The 21,005-nt window shown below is 41.7% G+C and overlaps 1 protein-coding gene across 2 annotated transcripts in view; it reads left to right on the top strand.

Moving 5' to 3' along the window:
- mtrr (5-methyltetrahydrofolate-homocysteine methyltransferase reductase) overlaps positions 1–21,005 on the top strand; it is a 36,502-nt gene that overhangs the window by 6,765 nt on the left and 8,732 nt on the right. For both annotated transcript variants that reach the window (XM_033638234.2, XM_078162687.1), the window contains exons 9-13: positions 1,689–1,869; positions 7,625–7,667; positions 12,344–12,524; positions 13,238–13,356; positions 19,168–19,260. In XM_033638234.2, coding sequence (XP_033494125.2) covers positions 1,689–1,869; positions 7,625–7,667; positions 12,344–12,524; positions 13,238–13,356; positions 19,168–19,260 — 617 coding nt within the window. The remainder of the gene's footprint in view (positions 1–1,688; positions 1,870–7,624; positions 7,668–12,343; positions 12,525–13,237; positions 13,357–19,167; positions 19,261–21,005) is intronic.

A 21,005-nucleotide genomic window follows, 5' to 3' on the forward strand; every position in this document is an offset into this window, starting at 1 on the left:
CAGGAGTTGCATTTTAATATTTCTTCATGATCCCTTTATTTTTTTAATCCTTGTAATTTGCATCAGAGCCCACAAAAAGATTAACAATCACTGATGAAGCAGCAGTTAAACAGCACCTCGTCCTCGGCACATTTAGCATAGTAATTTGATCGCATTAATTGATTTTGATGGATTTGTTTTAAGGATTAAGAGAATGTGTCTTTGCCTCTGCTGATTTCTCAGTAGCTTTAAAAGCATTTAAAAAACTAAATGACAATTTTGTAAGGGCAGAAAGCGCTTTGCGAATAATAAAATGGCTGTGTTTTACCAACTGGGCTGGTGTCAAGGTTTACCTCGTGCTGAGGAAGAGTAATTTTAGGCACATCACGTAGGTGCAAGGCTTTCAATCAGACAGCATACATGAGGAAGAAAGTATCGCCTGCACATTTGCTCCTTGCCACAAAAGTCCGTGGATGGTTTACGTGGATTTAAGATTTCTTCTATTTTGCCTCTGCCTAAATGTAGGTGATGTCGACTGATATATGGCATGATATAGACGAAGGTTTTACAAAGTAAGATATATGTTTGATATTTTGGGGTGGCACAGTGCTGCAGTTAGTATTGTCTCCTCACAGGAGGAGGGGCCCTTCTGTGTGGAGTTTGCATGTTCTCCCCGTGTCAGCGTGGGTTTTCTCCAGGTGCTCCAGTTTCCTCCCACAGTCCAAATACATGCAGGTTAACTGGTGACTCTAAATTGTCCATAGGTGTGAATGTGAATGTGAATGCTTTTCCTGGGGGACGCCAAGGCTTTCCCAGGCCAGATGAGATATGAAGTCCCTCCAGTGTGTTCTAGGTCTGCCTCGGTGCCTCCTACCAGTAGGACGTGCCCGGAAACACCTCCAGCGGGAGGCGCCCAGGAGGCATCCTGATCAGATGCCCGAACCACTTCAACTGACCCCAAAGGAGCAGTGGCTCTACTCTGTGCTCACTTCAGATGTCGGAGCTCCTCACCCTATCTCTAAGGCTGAGTCCAGCCACCCCACGGAGGAAACTCATTTCCGCCGCTTGTATCTGCGATCTCATTCTTTCAGTCACTACCCAGAGCTCATGACCATAGGTGAGGGTTGGGACGTAGATGGACCAGTAAATTGAAAGCTTCGTCTTCCGGCTCAGCTCCCTCTTCACCACGACGGACCGACGCAGAGCCTGCATCACTCCATTCTACCCTCACTTGTTTCTCTGTATTTTATTGAATTCTTTCTTGTCAGTTTTACCACCCTGAGTAGTTTGGATAGTTAAACACACCTGCCATCATAGAGCTGTCAGTCTATTGGTGTGCATTATGTATGAATATAGGTGTGGTTTCAAACATTTTGACCTGATGTAGATCCATGTTGGCTTGAAACATCTTGCTTAAAATTGAATTTTTTTGGGAAGGTTAAAGTGTGCAGGCGTTACTTTTTTCTTCTTTTCATCAAGGTTTACCTCTGCAGTTTTCATTTACATCAAAACACTAACAAAGACTTACACTTTGTCCGTGTGCAGTGTGGCACTGAAATCTCTCCCACTCCTGTGTTATAAAATGTATTAAACACCTTTTTTTTTACAGTTGTGAATGGAAACCTAAGTCATAAGAGCTGCAAAAAATCTTGACCTAAGTGCAGAGCAGCTTCGAGTGACTTTACATCCAATTTCTGTGTCTCTGTCAGGCATTCCTGCGAGCGCTGGTGGAGCATACAGGGGACAGTGTGCAGAGGAGGAGACTGCAGGAGCTCTGCAGCAAACAAGGCGCCGCAGACTACAACCTCTATGTGAGAGACCCGAGCCTCAGCGTCTTGGAGCTTCTCGCAGCCTTCCCATCCTGCTCACCTCCTCTCAGCCTCCTCATAGGTCAGAGCGCCTGCTGTTATGTATCTTACTCAGCCATAAGGTCTGCAGCTCTCTGAGCCCATAAGAGTCAGGGGTTATTTAGCAGAAATCATGCTTGCCAGATGTAATGCACGTCAAGTTGCATGAGCACCACTCTGAGGTACAAAATCTGGTCAAACAGCATGTTATTTTTCATCATTTTTATTTTACTCTTCATGTCACATAGCAAATAAGTGTGCACAGCATTAATTAAGTGACTTATGAGAAAACACAAACATTCAGGCATATTTAAAAATGTTTTTCACTTTGTTTTTTATACACATTTATTATTATAATAGATGCATGTTTAATTAAATGCAGGCTTTCATGTTGCCTGAAGCAAGTGGGGAATTACAGTGATTGACATGAGATTGGGATTTACTCTGCACCTGTACAGAAATGTACAATTATTTTTCAGCTGTGCAGCTTCATCTATCTGGACATGTTTCACCCAGTAGGGGTCACTGTAGCCCCAGCAAAGCGAGCTCAATGAACCAAGTCTCAAGACTGATTTTGTGAGAGCATTTAATTATACTGAATGGTCAGACCGTGTACATCAGAGGGCTCCCCAAAGGATCAACACTCATTTCCTTGTCTCATTTTTAAGTCCATGTAGCTCCAATATGGTTCTTGTGTCGCAGTTTCTGTGGATATAATGGCAGTATTATAGCTGCAAGTCAAGAGATATTTTCTCAGTTTATACAGAACTTCCCTGCGTGCTAATAATATTGATCATTTTTTTGCTGCTGCCTGGCATCTATACCTTCCCTCCTTTGACCCCTTTGAGCCAACTGTTGGTAGAAAGCTAACATTTTCTCCCAACTCATTAAGATAGTTGGCCGGTCATTCAGTATAGATCTAATAAGCGTTGACTGAAACTTACCAGACAGTGAAATTAGTTGGGCACAGCTTTACATACAAGTTGAGCTGTCCTCTAAAACAGCTGTGTCACAGCTCTTGGCCTTCCCCAATGTCGGTTATTTTTGGCCCACTTGCCAACCACAGCACCTTTTTTCAGTGGTGAAATGATGCAGAAATTGGGAATCGGGCCGATCGTGCCCTCGTGAAAAATGTGGTGTTGGAGGGCCTTCGGGGCAACAGCTGTTATTTGGGGGACAGGAGGCCGCTTACCGTCGAGCCACTGAGCTCTGCAAGGACACAAACGCACGGGGTCAGTTTGGATCAGGGGTTAATGGTCATCTCTGACTCAGGATGTCACTTGTAAAACACACGGCTGCATTTTTGCACCGTTCTCGGTTCATTACCCCGAGCGAAGGGGAGGTGTTTGCTGATCAGAGTTTATGCTGTTATACACTAACTATAAATAATGAGGAGGGATGCATCTAAGCACAGATGTCTTTGGCCAAGTGCAGGCAGGGTGTAAAAGTAAATGCTGGATATAAATTGAGAAAGATACCTGCTTCCCAGAGTCAGCGCTCTTGTTATATGGTCCATTGTTTCACATAGTGTGTCAGATGAAAACTTTGGGGTCATTGCCCCAGGGAGCTGAATGCTGTCCATGAGCATCTTTTTCAATTTACTTTACCGCAGGGCTCAAATAAATTGTAAAGGGGTGCAGTTTTTTTTTCTTTAGCTTGATTGTGACCTGTGGAAGAAAGTGAAGTAAAGCGAATATCTGTCTGTATCCCAAAAGGCCAACGCTCCACTGTATCTCCAGAAAAGCTTGAAATCTAAAATGAAGTTTCCCGGTCACAGAGAACGCACCGCATCACATATATTCCCACTTTATTCATTTACGATATAATGAAATGCCAGGGAAAACCTTTAAATGGTTGTGGAAAACCATGAGCTTGCAGGTCTTTTTCTCAGAAGTAACTTGAAATTAGCATTTGTAGGCTATTAAAAAAAGAAGAAATCTTCCCAAGGAGAATTCTTCTTAATGCTTTAATGCTAACAACCTCCCTAATTTCATCCACAGCCAAAGAAACCATCCATATATCTTAAGAGGTATAACTTTTATGTCCAACCACATTGCTATATCATTTTTCCCCCTACTAAAATGGTACCTCTGCATATAAATAGCATCGCAGAGACTTCTGAGATGGAATAGATTATATTGTTGTGCAGTATGATCGATGATACCCCTGAAAATGATCATTTCTGAAAACATAGCGGGGACCCTGGGACTGTATTCTTTGGAACAGAGATCTTTTTTTGAAATACATATTCTAAGATGTATCCTCAAGCCACTCACTGCAACCAAAAAAAAGTGGCTTTGCACCCAGAGGTTTTAAAAGTGATATATCCTTTGTATCTACCAGCAGTATCATCATGGCGCAGCGATGTGAGATGATGGATTGATTGTCCTCTGTTTCGGACATGTGCTGTCACTCCGTGATAGAAAGGCAGCAACTCGAGCGGCATGCGGCTGCAGAGGATTGTGTTAACGTACATGATACACCGCCTGATGGAGAGGTGTGTGTTTCCATCAGGTGCTGATGGAAAGGATTGCAGGATATGTTGTATGTGGTGATTTGTCCAAACGGATTTTGCCCTTCATTCTGCTTTGTTTCTTTTTGAGAACCATTGAAAATGTAAATGTTTTTTTAATCCGCTCTGTTGCAGTTTAGGATTTTAATTATTACTGTGAGTTGCATCCACAGTAAAAGCATATTGATTATAACAAAGCAAGGCCAGCCTGTAGTCTTGGCTCGTTAATACATTTTTAGCCTCCAAGTCTAAATATTTCTTCTTTTTCTGGACAAAACTGCCCCTCACTGAAGTTTTTATTTCAGTATGATAAACATTTATGTAACGTTACATTAATCATAGGACTGGCATGATATCAGCTTATCGTGGCCAAAAGATTTCACTGTACCAATATTACTGTGATAGCCATTGAAAATTTGAAAAAAAAGGTCACTGTAAAATTCATCTTTAACTTTTTATTGTGCATTTCGTATCTTTTTTGGCAAATGAATTACACTCAAAGTATGAGTGTAGGGAGGTGGAAAGAGAGTCTGTAACCATAACTGTACAAAAGTATACAAGAAGGAGCAATTACACTTGCTCACTGTATAGTGAAAAGGTAACCAGATGGTGTATCACATGTGTATCATTAACTCAGTATCAGTATTTCATTTTTAAATATCATGCTTATCGTCAGTATTGTCATCATGACACCCCTGATCAAACATTAAAAACAAAAAGGCATCTTCGGGTAATGTGTATACAGAAGAAAAACATCATTCAGAACATTATATACACTTCTATGTCCTTCAAACTTTGAAACTTCAAAGACCTTGTATGCAAATTAGAAATAGCATAGTAAAAGGCCTTTCTGTGTCTTCCAGGCTCTCTATAAGTAACTGGCCAACTCAAAGGTACACTATGCAGAATTGTTGGTTAGTTTCTAAGCACGCTCGCTAGGGGTGGGCAATATGGCTCTAAAATAACATCACAATATTTCGGATTACTTAAAATATATATACACACACACACACACATTATCAATTTAAGAACATATAATTGCAACAAAATAAGTGATATAGTGGTTTTACATGTCAACCTAACAGTTTGCCCCTATTCAGTAAAAAAATGTAAAGCTGTGATGCTACCAGAACTATCGCACATTCACATATATGTAGTTTTTGTCGAGCTGCGAGTGGCATGTAGGTTTACATTACCAGAGGTTTATGACAAAATCAGTTGACGACACAGATTCCCGTGTGCGTACAGCGAGAGAGGAGAGGGAGAGACGCTGTGCTGCTGCCAGAGGAGCCGCTGAATGAGTTCCCTCTAAGTGGTAACTCGCTAAAAGAGTCTGAGAAGTCCGGGGCTGTTCATAGTATTTGTGTTAGTTCGACGCCGTGTCTCTTAGAAGCCTGCTGCTTACAGTCTGGCACCTAGTTGCTACCTTTTTATAAAGCCAGACCTCACCTGAGTGCTGTGGGGTTACACGCCCATACACATCCTGAACACAGAAAATAAGAAAATACAGGCAGAGGGCAGAGTCTCTGCAGAAAAATATGCCACCATATACTTCTAGTGTGTCATGAGTGATGAATTAGAGCGATTTCTTCTGTATGAGTCTATTTTTTTTAATATAATGATAATAAAGGAAGACATTTAAAAATGAAAATAAGCAAATTACTTATACATTTTTATAGGATTTAGTTAAATAAACCCATAGACTTACATTTAAGTTAGAGAATACATTATTTAACAACTAGAGATACCATAGATACACACTGATATCAACACACCACCTACCTACCACTGCGGTAGTACAGGGTACCAGGCTTGCTGCCACAAGCCACCCAGTCCCTGAATGACCAGCGTGAGCTCGGAGTAGAGCCGCTGCTCCTTTGTGTCGAAAGTGGCCAGTTGAGGTGGTTTGGGCATCTGATCAGGATGCCTCCTGGGCGCCTCCATTAGAGTTGTTCCGGGCACGTCCCACTTGTAGGAGGCCCGGGGCAGACCCAGAACACACTGGAGGGATTACATATCTCATCTGGCCTGGGAACACCTTGGGGTCCCCCAGGAGGAGCTGGGAAGCGTCACCGGGGAGAGGGATGTCTGAGGTGCTTTGCTTGGCCCGCTGCCCTCGCAACCTGGCCTCGGATAAGCGGATGAAAATGAATGGATGGAGGGATATGAGAGGGATATCTTTCTCATTGAACTCTTCAGGTATAATTTTCTGTATGATTGAGATGACTCATTGAGTTTTAGTTTTAGTTTCATCAACATAACTCTACTGGTCACACAAAGGTCTTATTATTTAGATCAGTTATAACAACATAATTTCCTGTACCATATTCATACTGTATCATCTTACAGGAATGCAGTTTTGGTTTGGTCCATATGTGATTAGCCTGTCATGCTCTGTAAAGTATTAGCCCTCGAGTTTGTTGTTTTTTCTTCTAGTATCTGAAGGAATCTAGATGAGTGTTTAATACAAGTCCGCTGTTTTGGCCTGTGTTTTTGTACAAACCCTTCTTTCAAACTTTTAAGTGCTTCATGCATCACCATTTAAAAAAAAAAAAAAAAAAAAAAATCCCAGCTCAAAGAGATGAAATGGACGTCAGAGTGCGGAGCTGTCTTGCTAACACCCTGGCCGTTAAGATGTCAGAGGAAGAGGAGAGAGCAGATTTAGTCCAGCTGTTTGTCTTTCCAAGCAATTTAGTAGAAAAATGTGTTATTGTAAGGCCTCAGCTGGTGCATATGGAGCAGCTTTACTTTTCCAGGTTCTTCTATCACCGAGATGCAAATTATTTGTAAGCGAGTACACTGCAAGCACATCACGCAACTCTCATTCGCTCTCTTTGCCTACATCTAGTCCTCGGCGGTGGTCATAGAATAGTGATAGGCAGATCTTGGTGCTACAGGGTGAAAAGTTCTCTCAAAAGTTCCCCTGATTTTTTTCTGACACATCCTCACGGTTGCAATGCACACTACATATTACCCAAAAGAGGGCACCTTCATGGCTGGCATTGAAATAAGGTCTGCATAAGCAATCTGTTTCCTACTGGCTCCACATCTGGACACTTGGGATTCCATAACCCTGAGTTTGTAATTTCATAAATATAGAAGTGTGTCCTAGAAACAAGACTGTAACCTGGGTGGGGGTTACTGTGGATAGATCGGGTAGGTAGGACGTCTCTGGAGACCGAGATGACTTTCACTTATTTTGTCTGCTCTCTGTCATGGGTGTCTGTCTGTGTAACAAAATCTTAGTGATGCAGCGGGGTGATTGACAGTTGTGCTTGCCTTTCAGAGCATTTGCCGAAACTGCAGCCCAGGCCTTATTCAGCAGCCAGGTAAGGTGACAGAAAAATAAGAATAGATGTTACATATCGTACTGCATGAAACTGCGTACAAATGTGCGCCTGTATAGAATTATTTATGTGGAATAAGAAGTATCTATGAGGACGTATGTCTGTCTTATTCTCACCACACAGTCATGCAGGCTGTCCAGTTTCGACTGGCTGCACACAAAGACAGATAAGTTGATAGTTCATGGAGGATTTTAATCATTGGATGTGTTTATTAAACATTAAAACCTCCGCCTAACTTTAAAGTTAGAGTCCAAGCATGAAGCTGTCCACATAAACAGTGTTTAGATATTGAAATATTCACAACAGGCAGTGCATTACATCGACTGACTCTTCCTTTCTATCTTTTTGTAATGCTGATGATATTTAAATTATGGCATGCTAAGGGAATAATTGATTCATCTCATTTATTTGAAGATGGGTCTCTTTTATCATTTGCACAACTGCAACAGAAATATGAACTCTCCTCCGCTTCTTTGTTTAGATATTTTTAAATACCCCCGATTAATTCTGCTCGGCATCTCTGACACAGCTGCCTCCTTTCACACCGGATTGTATTGTTGATGATGGGAGAGATAGAGGGAATTTTCTGAAAATCAAGTTGGATTTTAAAAAACATCCGAAAATCCGGACAATGAAAATAGAAACTGACAAAGAGGGCTGGATATGTTTTTTTGTGTCAGACTTAATAAATGTTGATGGAATTTATGACTTGCAGAGGATGTATTATACCACAGAGAAGATTGAGGGTGAAATATCATTTTTTTGTCGGTGTTGTAAGAAGAAAAGTAGTTTATTAGTTTTATGCATGTATTTTCACCTGGAAACCCTCTAATCTCACTTTGTTTATTAGGTACTACTAGAGAAGACAGTTTGCATTATAAAACATATTGATCTCACACTATTGGCGGCAAGGAAATTCATTGCTTTCCTCTACTATTATGCCAACTCCTTTACAGCGGTGGGTTGAGCTTTCAAATGATGGGGCATTTGTAGGGTTTATTATAACACCAAGGACAGCTCCATGAATTGTATTAAGTGTAGCATTTTCGCATGATGCTTGAAGTCATTTAGAAACTATTTGTGCATCTATGTCCCTTTGTCTAACCTTGAACACTGTTGTCCATGTGATGTGTGCTTTTGTTCAGCGCAGAGGGAAAAACATGCACAGAGGAATGCACTTTAAATACTGTGTAGCCTTTAGCTAGTTGAGCTTAGTTTGAATAGGCCCAAGTGTTCCTTCTTTTTGCCTCACTTAGCCAGTCATTGATTTGCTCTTCCTGTTAAGATAGTACCCATTAGGTTTGCTTTAAAGCTCATGTTCAACAGCAACATCTAAAGCTATGTCAAAACTTTGCCACTCCTCTCATTAGTCCGTCATTTAGCTGCTTGTTGTGTGTGTATGTGTGTATGTGTGTGTGTGTATGTTTGTGCACAGAGACATGGAACGGACAAGAGAGATGGTGGCTGTAGTTTATCAGATGGTGCAGAGACATTAGAGGCCTGCATTATTGATGCTGTGGTCAATAGAGGTCTCCAGTGGCCCACAGGAACTGGAGAGTGAGGGATGAGAGAGCGTGAGAGTTCTTCAGCCGGCTGTGAGGACTGGAAGGAGAGGAGGGAGAGGCAGTTTTATTGAAGCAAGCCAGACAGGAAGTTATTTTTTCTCACTCCCTTGGAGTATTTTTTTTAGCCTAGAATGAAGCACGTCATTGTCTTATTCCCGACCATTTATATTCCCGGGTGTGCTTGTGTAGTTGCCAGGGGTTATGTGGAAAGAATTCAGAGGCACTCAGCTAATTTAAAAATAACTGAAATTATGATTTGGTGTATATCTACGTGTTTGTATGAAGGAGGAAAACAAACAAATAGGATGATGATAAACACAAATATGATTGCAACTAGGTGTGATGTTGATTTGCAGAGGTGCAAATGGAAGCTTTACCAAACCAACCTAAACATAGACTTTTCATACTTTTGTATAAAAAGACACTGTAAAAATATTCACTTTTATATAATTATGCTGATGACATTGAGTAACGTCCAGTTTGAAATAAAACCCTAACATATCTAGAACTTGACTGGCTTTGTTTGACGAAGGCATGCTTAAAGGAACAGCTCACCCCAGAATCAAAAAGACATATTTTTCCTCTTACCTGTAGAGCTATTTATCAATCTAGATTGTTTTGATGTGAGTTGCAGTGTTGGAGATATCGGCCGTAGAGATGTCTGCCTTCTCCTTGAAATAATGGAACTAGATGGCACTCAGCTTGTGGTGCTCAAAGTGCCAAAATTTACATTTGAAAAATTCAACAGCAGTGTCTATTTACAGAAATCATGACCTGGTTAGTCAAGATAATCCACAGACTTTGTTGTGAGCAGTTTGATGTAGGAACTATTTTCTCACTACCGGTCTACAACCGTAAAACCGTGCAGAAGGAACCATGCATCTACTCATGGAAGGCAGGCTCGTGCCAGCGAGAGATGTTAACATTAATGATGGATCTATACTTTTGTGTCAGCTCTATGCAGCCTACGCACGTGACCTACACTGTTGTGAGCATGTATACTTGTGGCATGGTGTGTCTGTGTCACTCTGCAGTTACACCTACAAAACACTAGTCGGCGGTGGAGTTTCTGTGAAGTGCTGTAAAGTTTCGTTGATTCAAAACTAGGGCTGTACCCAAATATTCGGATATTCGAATATTCGTTTCTATGGGTAGGTATTCGTTATGAAAATTGGATATTCGATATTCGTTTTTTATTTACTTTTTTTTTTTAATTTAAATTTTTTTTTTTTACTTTTTTTTTTGGTGCTAAATGTAGTCTTTTTGTTGTTGGTAAATGTAGGTTATCAATAAAAATCAAAACTTTTAAATTGCATTGTTAAAAATGTGAAAATATAGTATGGCCTACCAACGGAGCTTGTGCGCACGGCACACTTGAGCGCATCCGTCTGAGGCTGTGGATCAATGCCAAGTTTTACCACTTTATCACTATTCCCTCTAACTTGTAGCTATTTTTTCGTTATCTTTTGAATTTAATATGAATTATGGAACCGTTTTTGTCAATGTTTGTTTCCCTCATTTTGTACAATAAATTTCTGTGAGAGTGTGTGACACAAGTGTGTTTTGAAAACGACTGACTGTCACATGCTCAACGCATCAGTACCTTCGGATGCCATGACAGTAATAGCCAATAATGTCAAAATATCATTTACAGACCGATTTAACAGACGATCACTGCTGCCCGACCCGCAGGTTACGGGTCGACCTGCGCATCACTACTCAGCTCAGTCTATAAGGCTGTACACAACAGTAAGGCTATAGACATTATATTCTTTTCAGGCCGGCAGAACCAGCAGCGCATCGGCTCTACAGTGCACGGCACTGCTGATTAACCATTTTATTGCAGCACAGAGTGTCTGCCAGCAACCAATTACTTGCAGAGGCTTCCTACAACTTGTTTCAACGGTTCCGATTTAATCAGAATACAAATTAAACAGGATGACTAGCCAATGTGAAAATCAAAGAAAAGCATAGAATAATGTACTGAAGGAGACTGTTGTGCCATCACATTTTTTTGTGGTTTGAGAGCAAAGATCTGCAACACAATTAGGTCCGAAAAAACCCCGGAGTCCACCCCCAACTGTCTTATACTAAACACGTTTTCCAAACAAACATAACATGCTAACGTTATTTGCACAAGCCTATGGCATTTTACATTGTATAAGTTAGCCTAGCGACAAGCAGAGATTTCCTCTACTCATACAGTATGAAGTCAGGATAAATCAACCACAAGACATAAAATGCTTTTTTGTGGAGGCTTTTTTGTCTTCACAATTTATCTGTGAAATTAAAGTAAATAAAAGCTTCATCATTGATTTGACGCAGAAGTATAAATCCAGCTTTAGCTAGCTCAGTGGTGCTAGGTGAGCTAGCAGTAGATGCACACTTCCTTCTTCGCCATGATACAGTTGGCAGGTGTAGTTTGATAGTAGGAAAATGGTTCCAGACTGTTCACAACAAGGTCTGTGGATTACCTTGAGTAACTGGGTCATGATTTCTGGAAAGAGACATTGCTGTTGAGTTTTTCAAATATACTTTTTGGCGCTTTGAGCACCACAAGCCGAGTGCCATCTGCTGATATCTCCAACACTGCAACTCACAGCAAAACATTCTAGATGGATTAATAGCTCTACAGGTCAGAGGAAAATATGTTTTTTTGATTTTGTGGTGAACTGTCCCTTTAACCTCATCAGACAGGACTATGGGTGTGCATCAGATAAAAAATGTTGGGAACCAATGGATGATCATGATTTTGCACCTTTCAATGTCATGTCCATGTTTGTATTTGTTGTTGCATTCAGTGTCTGTTTGTCCTTGGTATTTTGATCAGCTGTTTAACAAGATTTTTCTAAAAGTGTTTACTGTGAATCATTTGTAGGAGCATTGTTGTCTATTCTTGAGAATTCATCCTCCCTCGTAATGCTTGTACCTTCCTGTTCTCCCTCGGCTTCTCTCTGTATTTCACTCTATTTTTCACTTAATCTCTGCACATCTCCCTGCTTGTCACTGTCTGTATGCCTTGCACACACACTATTGTTTCCCTCCATCTCTGTCTGCCTGCATCTTAAACTCTCCGTGGTGCCATCTCTATAGCTCCTGTCTCAGGTACCCAGGAAAGGTGCATTTTGTCTTCAACGTGGTAGAGTTCCCAGCATGCCCCGGGCGCCCTGCGGGAAGGCGAGGCTTGTGTACCGGTTGGCTGTTTGACCTCATCAATCCAGTCCTGGTTTTCCCTGAGAAGGCTGAATCCTCCGGCTGCCCGGCTGTGCCAAAGGTAATGAGTACACTGGAAAACGAGAGCTGAAGCTAGATTCGGTGAATCTGTGAACTCTTGGTCTCGGCTGAAGTATTTCCTGGTCTTGGCTGATAAGTGCTCTTATTTGCAAGTACAAATGTTCAGGTCCTGTATTACCCCCACTCACAGGGAGAAAACAAACACACGAACACCTCCTGGCGAGGTTGAAATCCTGCTACACCTTACCTTTGCTGTCCCTTCTTTGTCTTTGTCTTCAGTTTTGTTTCAGTAAAAAACGCCAGAAAAAGCTAGACTGCCCATTCTCCTTCAAATTACAGTTCAAGAGGTTGTTGAGGGAAATGGAGGACAAGTATGGAGCAGAATATCAGAAAATTGTGCAGTGTCTCCGTGAAAGTGCAGAACTCGAGGCGCTGGGGATTTAACCTGTTTCTACTGCGTGTTTTAGGGAGCTCTGGAAACTCGATTTGAATGTGCGAGACACCAAAAAAAAAGAACAAGCTTTGGGCCAGTTATGTGTGTGGTTAATTAAAAAATAAATTTGTATTAAAGCAAGTAAATCCTCTCTACCACAGACTCTGTGGATTTCAGTTGGAGCTCATGAGTTTTCCTATTAGTATGTCTAAGAATATTAAGTAGATCAATTAATAGATTGGTACGCCCTCAGTGGCTTCTCAGCTTTGTTGTAATTACTCTTATTATTTTAAATGCTTGCTAATGGCCTCTGACCCCAGATCCATGTGAGTCTGAGACCCAACTGCTTCTTTCGGCCTCCCTCTGACCTGTCGGCGCCCTTCATAATGGTCGGACCGGGGACAGGAGTCGCCCCCTTCGTCGGTTTCCTCCAGCAAAGGTATGGCAAATTTGATAACGCATTATAATATTATCTTTCACCCTTTTAAGTAACATTTTCTATCAAGTCAGAGAGCTGTGGTGCGTATCGAGATTCCCTCTTTTGTAAATGTCTCCATCAAGAGGATCAAGTGCATGTGGCAGTGTGCTTGATCCAGCCAGTGCTGTACACGTTCCCAGATATGCTGCTGGAAAAGGTCAGCAAAATGTTCATGTCAAGCATCAGAAGCGTGCAGGTTGTACGCTGATTGGTGTGCGGTGCGACAAGGATTATTGCTGCTAAAATTTTGCACCCGGTAATGAATATTCACAATGTTCAAATGATGTTAAGTGCACATCGTCCATGCATATTTTCGAGTAATCTGCAGAGACAATTAAATCAGACCCTGCTCAAAGCCAATAAAAGTCGACGTCATGTACAACTCATAAGGCATAATAAATCTATCAGCGAGGGCTGTGATCACGTCAGGGATTATTTCAGATGCTTCGGTCGTCTCAACAGGAATAAATTAAGCCCTCTCTCTCAGATGCACAAGTTTATGACTCGATCTGTAATGAAGAGCCAGGAGTCAAAGCAAAGCAAATGGAGCATTATTGATTTGAAAGTAAAAAGTCCAGTAGGTGGTGGCCGCGTTGCTGGAGTAAATCATTGCTTGTAATTGCTGATGAGGTGGTGTGAGGATATTGACCGTTAGCCGAAGTTCTCACCAGCTTGTTAAACCATATCTGTAAGTCTGAATCCTCGAGGGGGGTGGTTGAAAACCTGACATTTTGTCTAATTTTCTGATGTCCTGAATTGATAGCTAAATCAAGATTGCAAGATGACCTGTCAGAAGGACTTAATGTGACTGAAGCTTCTCTATCCGGGCGGATGGCCTGTCTGCTGAACCAGGCCGGCAGCCACCATGACTTGTTAGAAAGCGGAGTAAGCCTTTTTAGCCAGACTGACATGTCTAACTCTTGGGTGGCTTTGTGTAAATGAGGTTATGCCCCAGTCTACTCCAATTGTCTCTAAATTCCCTGGACGTCTGCTCTGTTGTGGCGGCGGAGTCAGCGGGTGATTGCTCTGAGAGGTGACTCGGCACTGACTGAAGTGATGGCGGCTGCGGCGGTGGATTGTCTGCAGCAGATTCTGGGGAGAATGAGTGGTCATCTGGGTTGAGAGGTGTTTGCGCCTTCGGGATGCAGCAGCACTGAAGGTGGCACATGTTTTCGGGCCGACTGGCAGACAGACTTCTTTTCTTGATGATCAAGGCTGAGCCAGAGGGACAGTCCTGTGGTATAAGGCAGTGCTATGAACATATCAGTCTTACTTTGATCCTTACAGTGATACCCAAACATCGCACTCTATAAATGTAAGCAAACAAAATACTCACTTTAAGATGAGTTACGAATGTTCTGTCCTTGCAGACCTGCTTGTCAGAACTTGATTTTAAAAGCCATCATACAACAACTGCAGCCCAACATCAGATGCAACCTTGAGATTCTTTTTTTAAATTTAAAATGTCTTTTATTAATTTCATTTTTTCCTTTCATGAGGCTCTTCACTGTTACATTATAAACTCGTGAACCAGCTTGACTGCCTCCTCAGCCCCCTCTCCCTCTCTGTGTCTCTCATCCTCTCCCCTGCCAGCTGCATATTGTGCTGAAGGATTGTAAAAATCTGTCATGGTGCGCGGCGCTGCACAGAATCTAACTTGAGATTCCAAACAAAGCCTCACCGGCTGACGCTGCACTCTGATAGGAGATAACAATCACCAGTTTGTCAACGGGACGCCGTATCTGCCTCCAGGCCTGAGAAGGGTCCTGTTAGCAACAAAAAGACAAGGGGACACTTCGATCCTCCTACCTCTCCCCCTCTCCCACCCCTACTGTTAATCGATGGCTGTTTTCAAAAGAACTTGGTGTGAGTTTGTAACGCTGGTAACAAGTGGAAGAAGCTTGTCTAAAGGTCAGAGGCTCACTTGGTGGCACAGGGAGCTTTTAATAAGGCCCCTCCAGTAGTCTGGTATTGATTGCTGTGGTTTGTGTTGAAGGATTTTTATGGAGAATGTGATTTTCAGTGTCTCTGTTTAGCCAGGAGCAGTGACAGTTAAGCAAATATTGTATTTTAACTGAGTGGTTAGCCTTAATCGCCTTAACAGCTCTAACAAACTTTTCTTTCAGAAAAAAAAAAAAATCACTTTGCACAGTTTAATTTTTACGTTTGCCAGCAGGCATACTTGGCACATCCAATATGACAACTTCTATTAAAGTTTCTGTGAACAAATATTGAGCTTCCATTTATCAGTCTAACCAGACAGCTGATTACAATTAGGCTACGGCATCCTGCTACTCAGCATTGTCCTGTATTATGAAAACATTGTGAATTCAACATGTTTAATGTATACGGGTGTAATTCTGCAATGTAATTTCAGTGATTAAGCCTCGAGCTGTTGGTGTATTTAGGCTTTTGTTTTTGTTCCTTTTTGTATTTTTGCGCATAAAAAGCCACTCAACACCTCTTGCATGGAGCTGCAAGGAAAACGGATGAAAGATATGAGATAATTGGGATGTTTACCAAGTCTTCACCCCAGCTTTCCTCGCAGTTTCCCCCTCCCGCTGATCATCTGAATGGCACTGAAAGGCAACCGCCTCTGATTTTGACCCCAAATGGAGTGCTCTGTAGACGCTGCCTTCCCCCTGGGATTGTATTGCAGGCTGTTATAGTGTAGGCATGTGATGTGATGTGATTTGTATTCAGAGAAAGGCGCCGGTGTGGTCTACTCAGAATGGAATCCAGGTTTTCATATTGGTATTGATCCCTTTAGGGCAGGCAGCGAGAGGAGAGAGACGAGCCCACTAAAATGAGTTTACTTGAGGCTGTTTGCAGATCAGAAGAATCTCGTCCAGGATGCTAATGGATGGGATCTGAGCATTTGGATCAAGACAGCTCTGTTACTGGGGCCGCAGTCACAGGCAGAAAGTTCAAACAAACTGCGTCTCCAAAGCGTTTATTAACTGGTCAACTTCTCATTTAATTAATGAGGACAAAGCTTTGTTTCAGTATTTACAGACTTGTGTATTGATTTTGTTGCTCTAAGGCTAAGTAGTGTAGCGCTGCAGCTAACGATTGATTAATCTGTTAAAGTTTGTTAAAGTTAATTTAAACTATGGAAGACCAGAACGACCATGCTTGCAATTATTTTTGTAATGCCGTTACCTTGAGATCATGAGCTGATTATTTTGTTATCTAATAATGGATTTGTTTATTCTGTCAGTTCTCAAGAAAACAAAAGGCAGACTTCTCAAAATGATGAGATAATTTATCAAGGGAAAACATCTTTTGTTTTCCCTTGATAAAGGGAGAGATCAAGTTTACGACATTAATTATCCTGTTATCACGAGAAAACAAACTTTGTTGTATCAAGATAACGTATTAAAACATTGAAAAAATTGCAAGCATGGTTGTTCAGCTTCCATATGAATCCTTTGTCTAGAAATTCTCAGAAAACCGAAGCCCAATGTAACGTTTTCACATTACGCTTCTTTTCTCTAACCATTAATCCAAACACCATTGAATTTACAATAACCTAAAACAAAACAAAAAACAGGTAGAAGCCGAATCCAGCAAATTACATCTTTGCTTGATGAAGTATTTAAATGGTTAAGTGGTAAATGGACTTTTTATGCATGAGCTCCGTTTCGACCAAACACTTTCAGTATGGTACCTTTGGAACCAAAATGAACCTTTCAGATATGGTCCCTAGACTAAAGGTCTGTTCAGTGTTACCACCACAAACAGTACTCTCCACACTATGAACAGTGGTTACATGAGCCTCAAAACCAGCCACAGCACAGCCCTGAGCAGAGTCACCGTCCTCTATTGACCAATCAACAGACTGCAGTGTTCACAGCTCCACCTTTTAGTACCAGATCTGTGTGCTAGGTACCCCAACAGAGGGGGGACCAAAAATGGGGACGGTACAGAATGGCTCCATTGGTACCATCCACAACTTTTCACAGTGGAAACGGGAAAAAAACATACCAAACTGTGCCGTACCGTACTGCTTGGTGGAAACAGGGCTCTAGCAGCCATTCAAAGTGCTTTACAGCAAAGGCACCATTTACACACTGGTGGCCGAGGCTACCGTGCAAGGTGCCACCTGCTCATCAGTTTAACATTCACACAGGAGCACTTTTGGATTCAGTATCTTGCCCAAGGACACTTCAACATGTAGACTGCAGGTGCCTTCCAATTAGCAGACGACCACTTTACCTCCTGAGCCACAGCTGCCCCAACAAACTTTTTGTCAAGCCTCTCTTTAGACGCCTGCCCACCATGCCATTATAAACCAGTTTTATTTTTTATCAGCCATTAGCAGCGTGGGGGGAAACTGGCAACAAAATGAGCCAAATTTAAGTTAATTGATGTAACATTTTGATGATCGGGTTCAGCTTTTTATCAAAGAGAAATAAGGTTTCTCCTTTTACATGTCTTTTATCCTGACTTTGCTTTTGACTGATGTCTGCTTGATAGACATTACCTGTTTTGCTGAAGATCTTTCTTCCTTGTCCTTGTACATTTCATCATTCTGTCAGGAAAAAAAGAACACACCGACATGAATTCTGATAGCCTTGCTAGTGTGAAAGCAATCTTGTTTGCTTATTGCTCCCGAATGAAACAATTAATTGAGCTTTAGTTTCACCCTAGTTTTACTATTAAACCAAAAAATTATTGCCTATTCATATTTTCTGGAAGGAGAAGATGTAATTTTTAAAATTTTTAACAAGGTAATTTCACTGTTTTTGTGTAAAAAACGTATCAGATACAAACCTTTACACAAAGCAGAGTATTTCATATGTGTTGAAACACATCGTTAGAACATTTAACACCAACTATTTTTATGTTATTGATTAAATGACTTATAATTTCAGGAGTAAAGTTGTGTGTTTACACTTTTTATGCACTCTATAGTTCCACTAAGTCTAAGAGTTGGCTGCCATTTTAATTTTGTTACTGCTGGAAAACACAAAGCACGATTCAGTCTGTTGGTGAAGAGCAAATGGTGGTGTTTAGGGGAAGCAGCACCTTATCCTCAGAGTGCAGCAGCGCAGCACAAAGAGCCCAGTCTCAATGCCTCTCTGTGGTATTTCTTAGCCCCTCGTCGTGGTCGGTCACCTCAACACCCCTCTGTCTTCTCTCATCCCCGTCGCGCGGCCTCCTCCCTCGTCCCCACTCCCTCCAGACGGGGTAACAGATAATGCCGGGCTCTTTGGAGAGTCAACTGACTGATGGCATCATGAAAGGTTGGGGGTCAACTGTTGTTATCTGGAAGAGAGCTGTCACCTTTGCAGCAGGTGTGCGGCACAGATACCGGCATCTTCAGAGCCCTGCTTTGTGCCGCTGCGTTGCCACCGCCTGCAAAGGATTCTGGGAGCTTTGCCAAACTCCCAAGCCACAAGAGGAATCACTTTTGCAGGAGCAGTTCTTTTGCACTCAAGCACAGTTGGACACACAAGCGAGCGAAACGCACACCCACACACAAAGCACAAGCCCTAGTTTTATTTTCAGTGCTGTTTATAGTGATGTGATCTATCCTTCTGTTTGGGTGAAATTTAATAATACATATAATGTCCGTGCTGCAGCGCGCATAGTCGTTTCCATGCATTAGGCAATTGTGGCACTCGGTGTACTGTCATTGCAGACAGTGCTTAATGGTGTCACTACTCTTCTTTAACCTCTGCTGTGGGGAAGGACTCCCTCTCCTCCATCTGGTCTGGTCGTCTGTTGGTATTGATTGACCGCTAACATCCGCTGTTTGACTTTCAGGGAGGAGGAGAGGAAGGAGAACCCCGAGGCCACGTTTGGCGAAACCTGGCTGTTCTTTGGTTGCCGCCACAGAGATCGAGACTACCTGTTCAGGTAAGCTGTGTTTCTTGTGGTTATTCAGAAAACATTTACACTCATACATTGTCATACACAATATATACTTTCTTAACCTTTTGCAAGCCAGATAAACTGCTTTGCATACCCACATCCCTCTTCACCTTGCCACAGAACATTCCATATTGAAATCATTGACCTGCATAATGAACATCTCGCTGTCTCTTTACAAAATGTGGGCGTTCTTCCTTCAGTTCCACACACAAGCATTGTGAACACACAGCTCCACAATGTCCATGGAAGGTGTATTGTTGGATGTACGGGAAGAAAAGAGACATACGCAGTCAGACGAGCCAAGGCCACATGATTTTTTACCTATGAGTGAAAGGGAACAAGAACACAAGCATTGTGTCACAGTGACATGCATTCATGACTCAAGGCAGGTAGTTACATAGAGGTTATGTAAGTTTTTATTGTGGTTGGGTTGTGAAAGAAAATCCAGTTTCAGGTTGATAGAATATTCAGATTTGTTAAGCTCAGAGGCTAACAAATATCTCATGACTTCTTCACTCTTCCTTCATTTTTGGAGGCGAATAGTTAAAAAGGGAGTAATATTTAAAACATCTCAGGTAACCAACTACAAAGCAAATATGTCAAATTAAAGCTTTTTTGATTAAAAAAGGGATCAAATGACTGTGTGGTGTAAAAGTTGTCACTCTTCGTGATGAAACCACAGAGATTTTTTCCTTAGCTCTACAGAGCATTTTAGCAACTTTTAGCTCATTGTTTCAGTTTTACAGCCCGAAACTTTACTGTTTTGATTAACTTTCACTGCTCTCATCAGCGTCGTTTTGCAGCTTTTTTGAAAAGGAAAAAAGGTCTTACAGCCTAACGTATGCTACCTGCCGAGCCCCTGACAGAAGACAGAAAAGGCTAGCTGGTGAACACGTAGTATTTAGTAATTAAAGTGCTACATATTTTCCTCATGAGATGGTGGAGACCAAATAGAGCTAAGAGTGGATACTGGACTTGTCAGCTGACTCTAACTGAATGCTAATGTTGCTGTGCATGTGTAAATAAAGCTTCTGTTTGCTAACAAGTTGGTCATGTAAACTGAAAGGGTGATGCTATGTCAATGTTGTGTTCACATTGTTTTTTTTAAAGCTAAAGTTGAAGTTAAACCTAAACAAGCTGACAAGCAGATGTTATAAAATGCAACTGAACCACAACCCTGCTATTTATTACCTGTTCTTGACAAATGTTCATTATGTTTTTTATCTGTACAAAGTGTCAGGGGTCTGTGTTTTCAATGTGTACTAATATCCCACTACTTTTCTTGGATTGACCTCTTGTTTTGTTAAAGCATTGTAAACCGACATCAACCTGGAAGTAGATCTTTGCTCTGATCAGTTTGTTTTGGCTTCACTCTCCCCCTGACGACACGCTAATTGATCGGCCCTTGTTGGTATCAGCAGCACGCGTGTACTCAGTGCTGGTGCACTGATCGAGTTCTTTTTCAGGATTAAATAGTGTGCACGGATTAGCATCCTTAATCACACAAGAATAGATCAGAGAGGATGTTGTTTGTTCCCCTTTGCTTCCTCTATCCCTTTGTTAAATACAAACCCACAGCCAGGTAGTTGGCGATGGTTTGTTCACAGTGTGGGCTTCTCTGATGAACACCCCCACAGTGTTGACCAAAGCGATTAGTCCGTGTTTTATGAGCCACCCGTGAAGAGTTGTACTCAATTTAAATAGGTTAGCAGAAATAAGAACAACATTCC

The sequence above is a fragment of the Epinephelus lanceolatus genome, chromosome 20, assembly GCF_041903045.1.
Source record: "Epinephelus lanceolatus isolate andai-2023 chromosome 20, ASM4190304v1, whole genome shotgun sequence".
In the NCBI taxonomy this organism is placed as follows: domain Eukaryota; kingdom Metazoa; phylum Chordata; class Actinopteri; order Perciformes; family Serranidae; genus Epinephelus; species Epinephelus lanceolatus.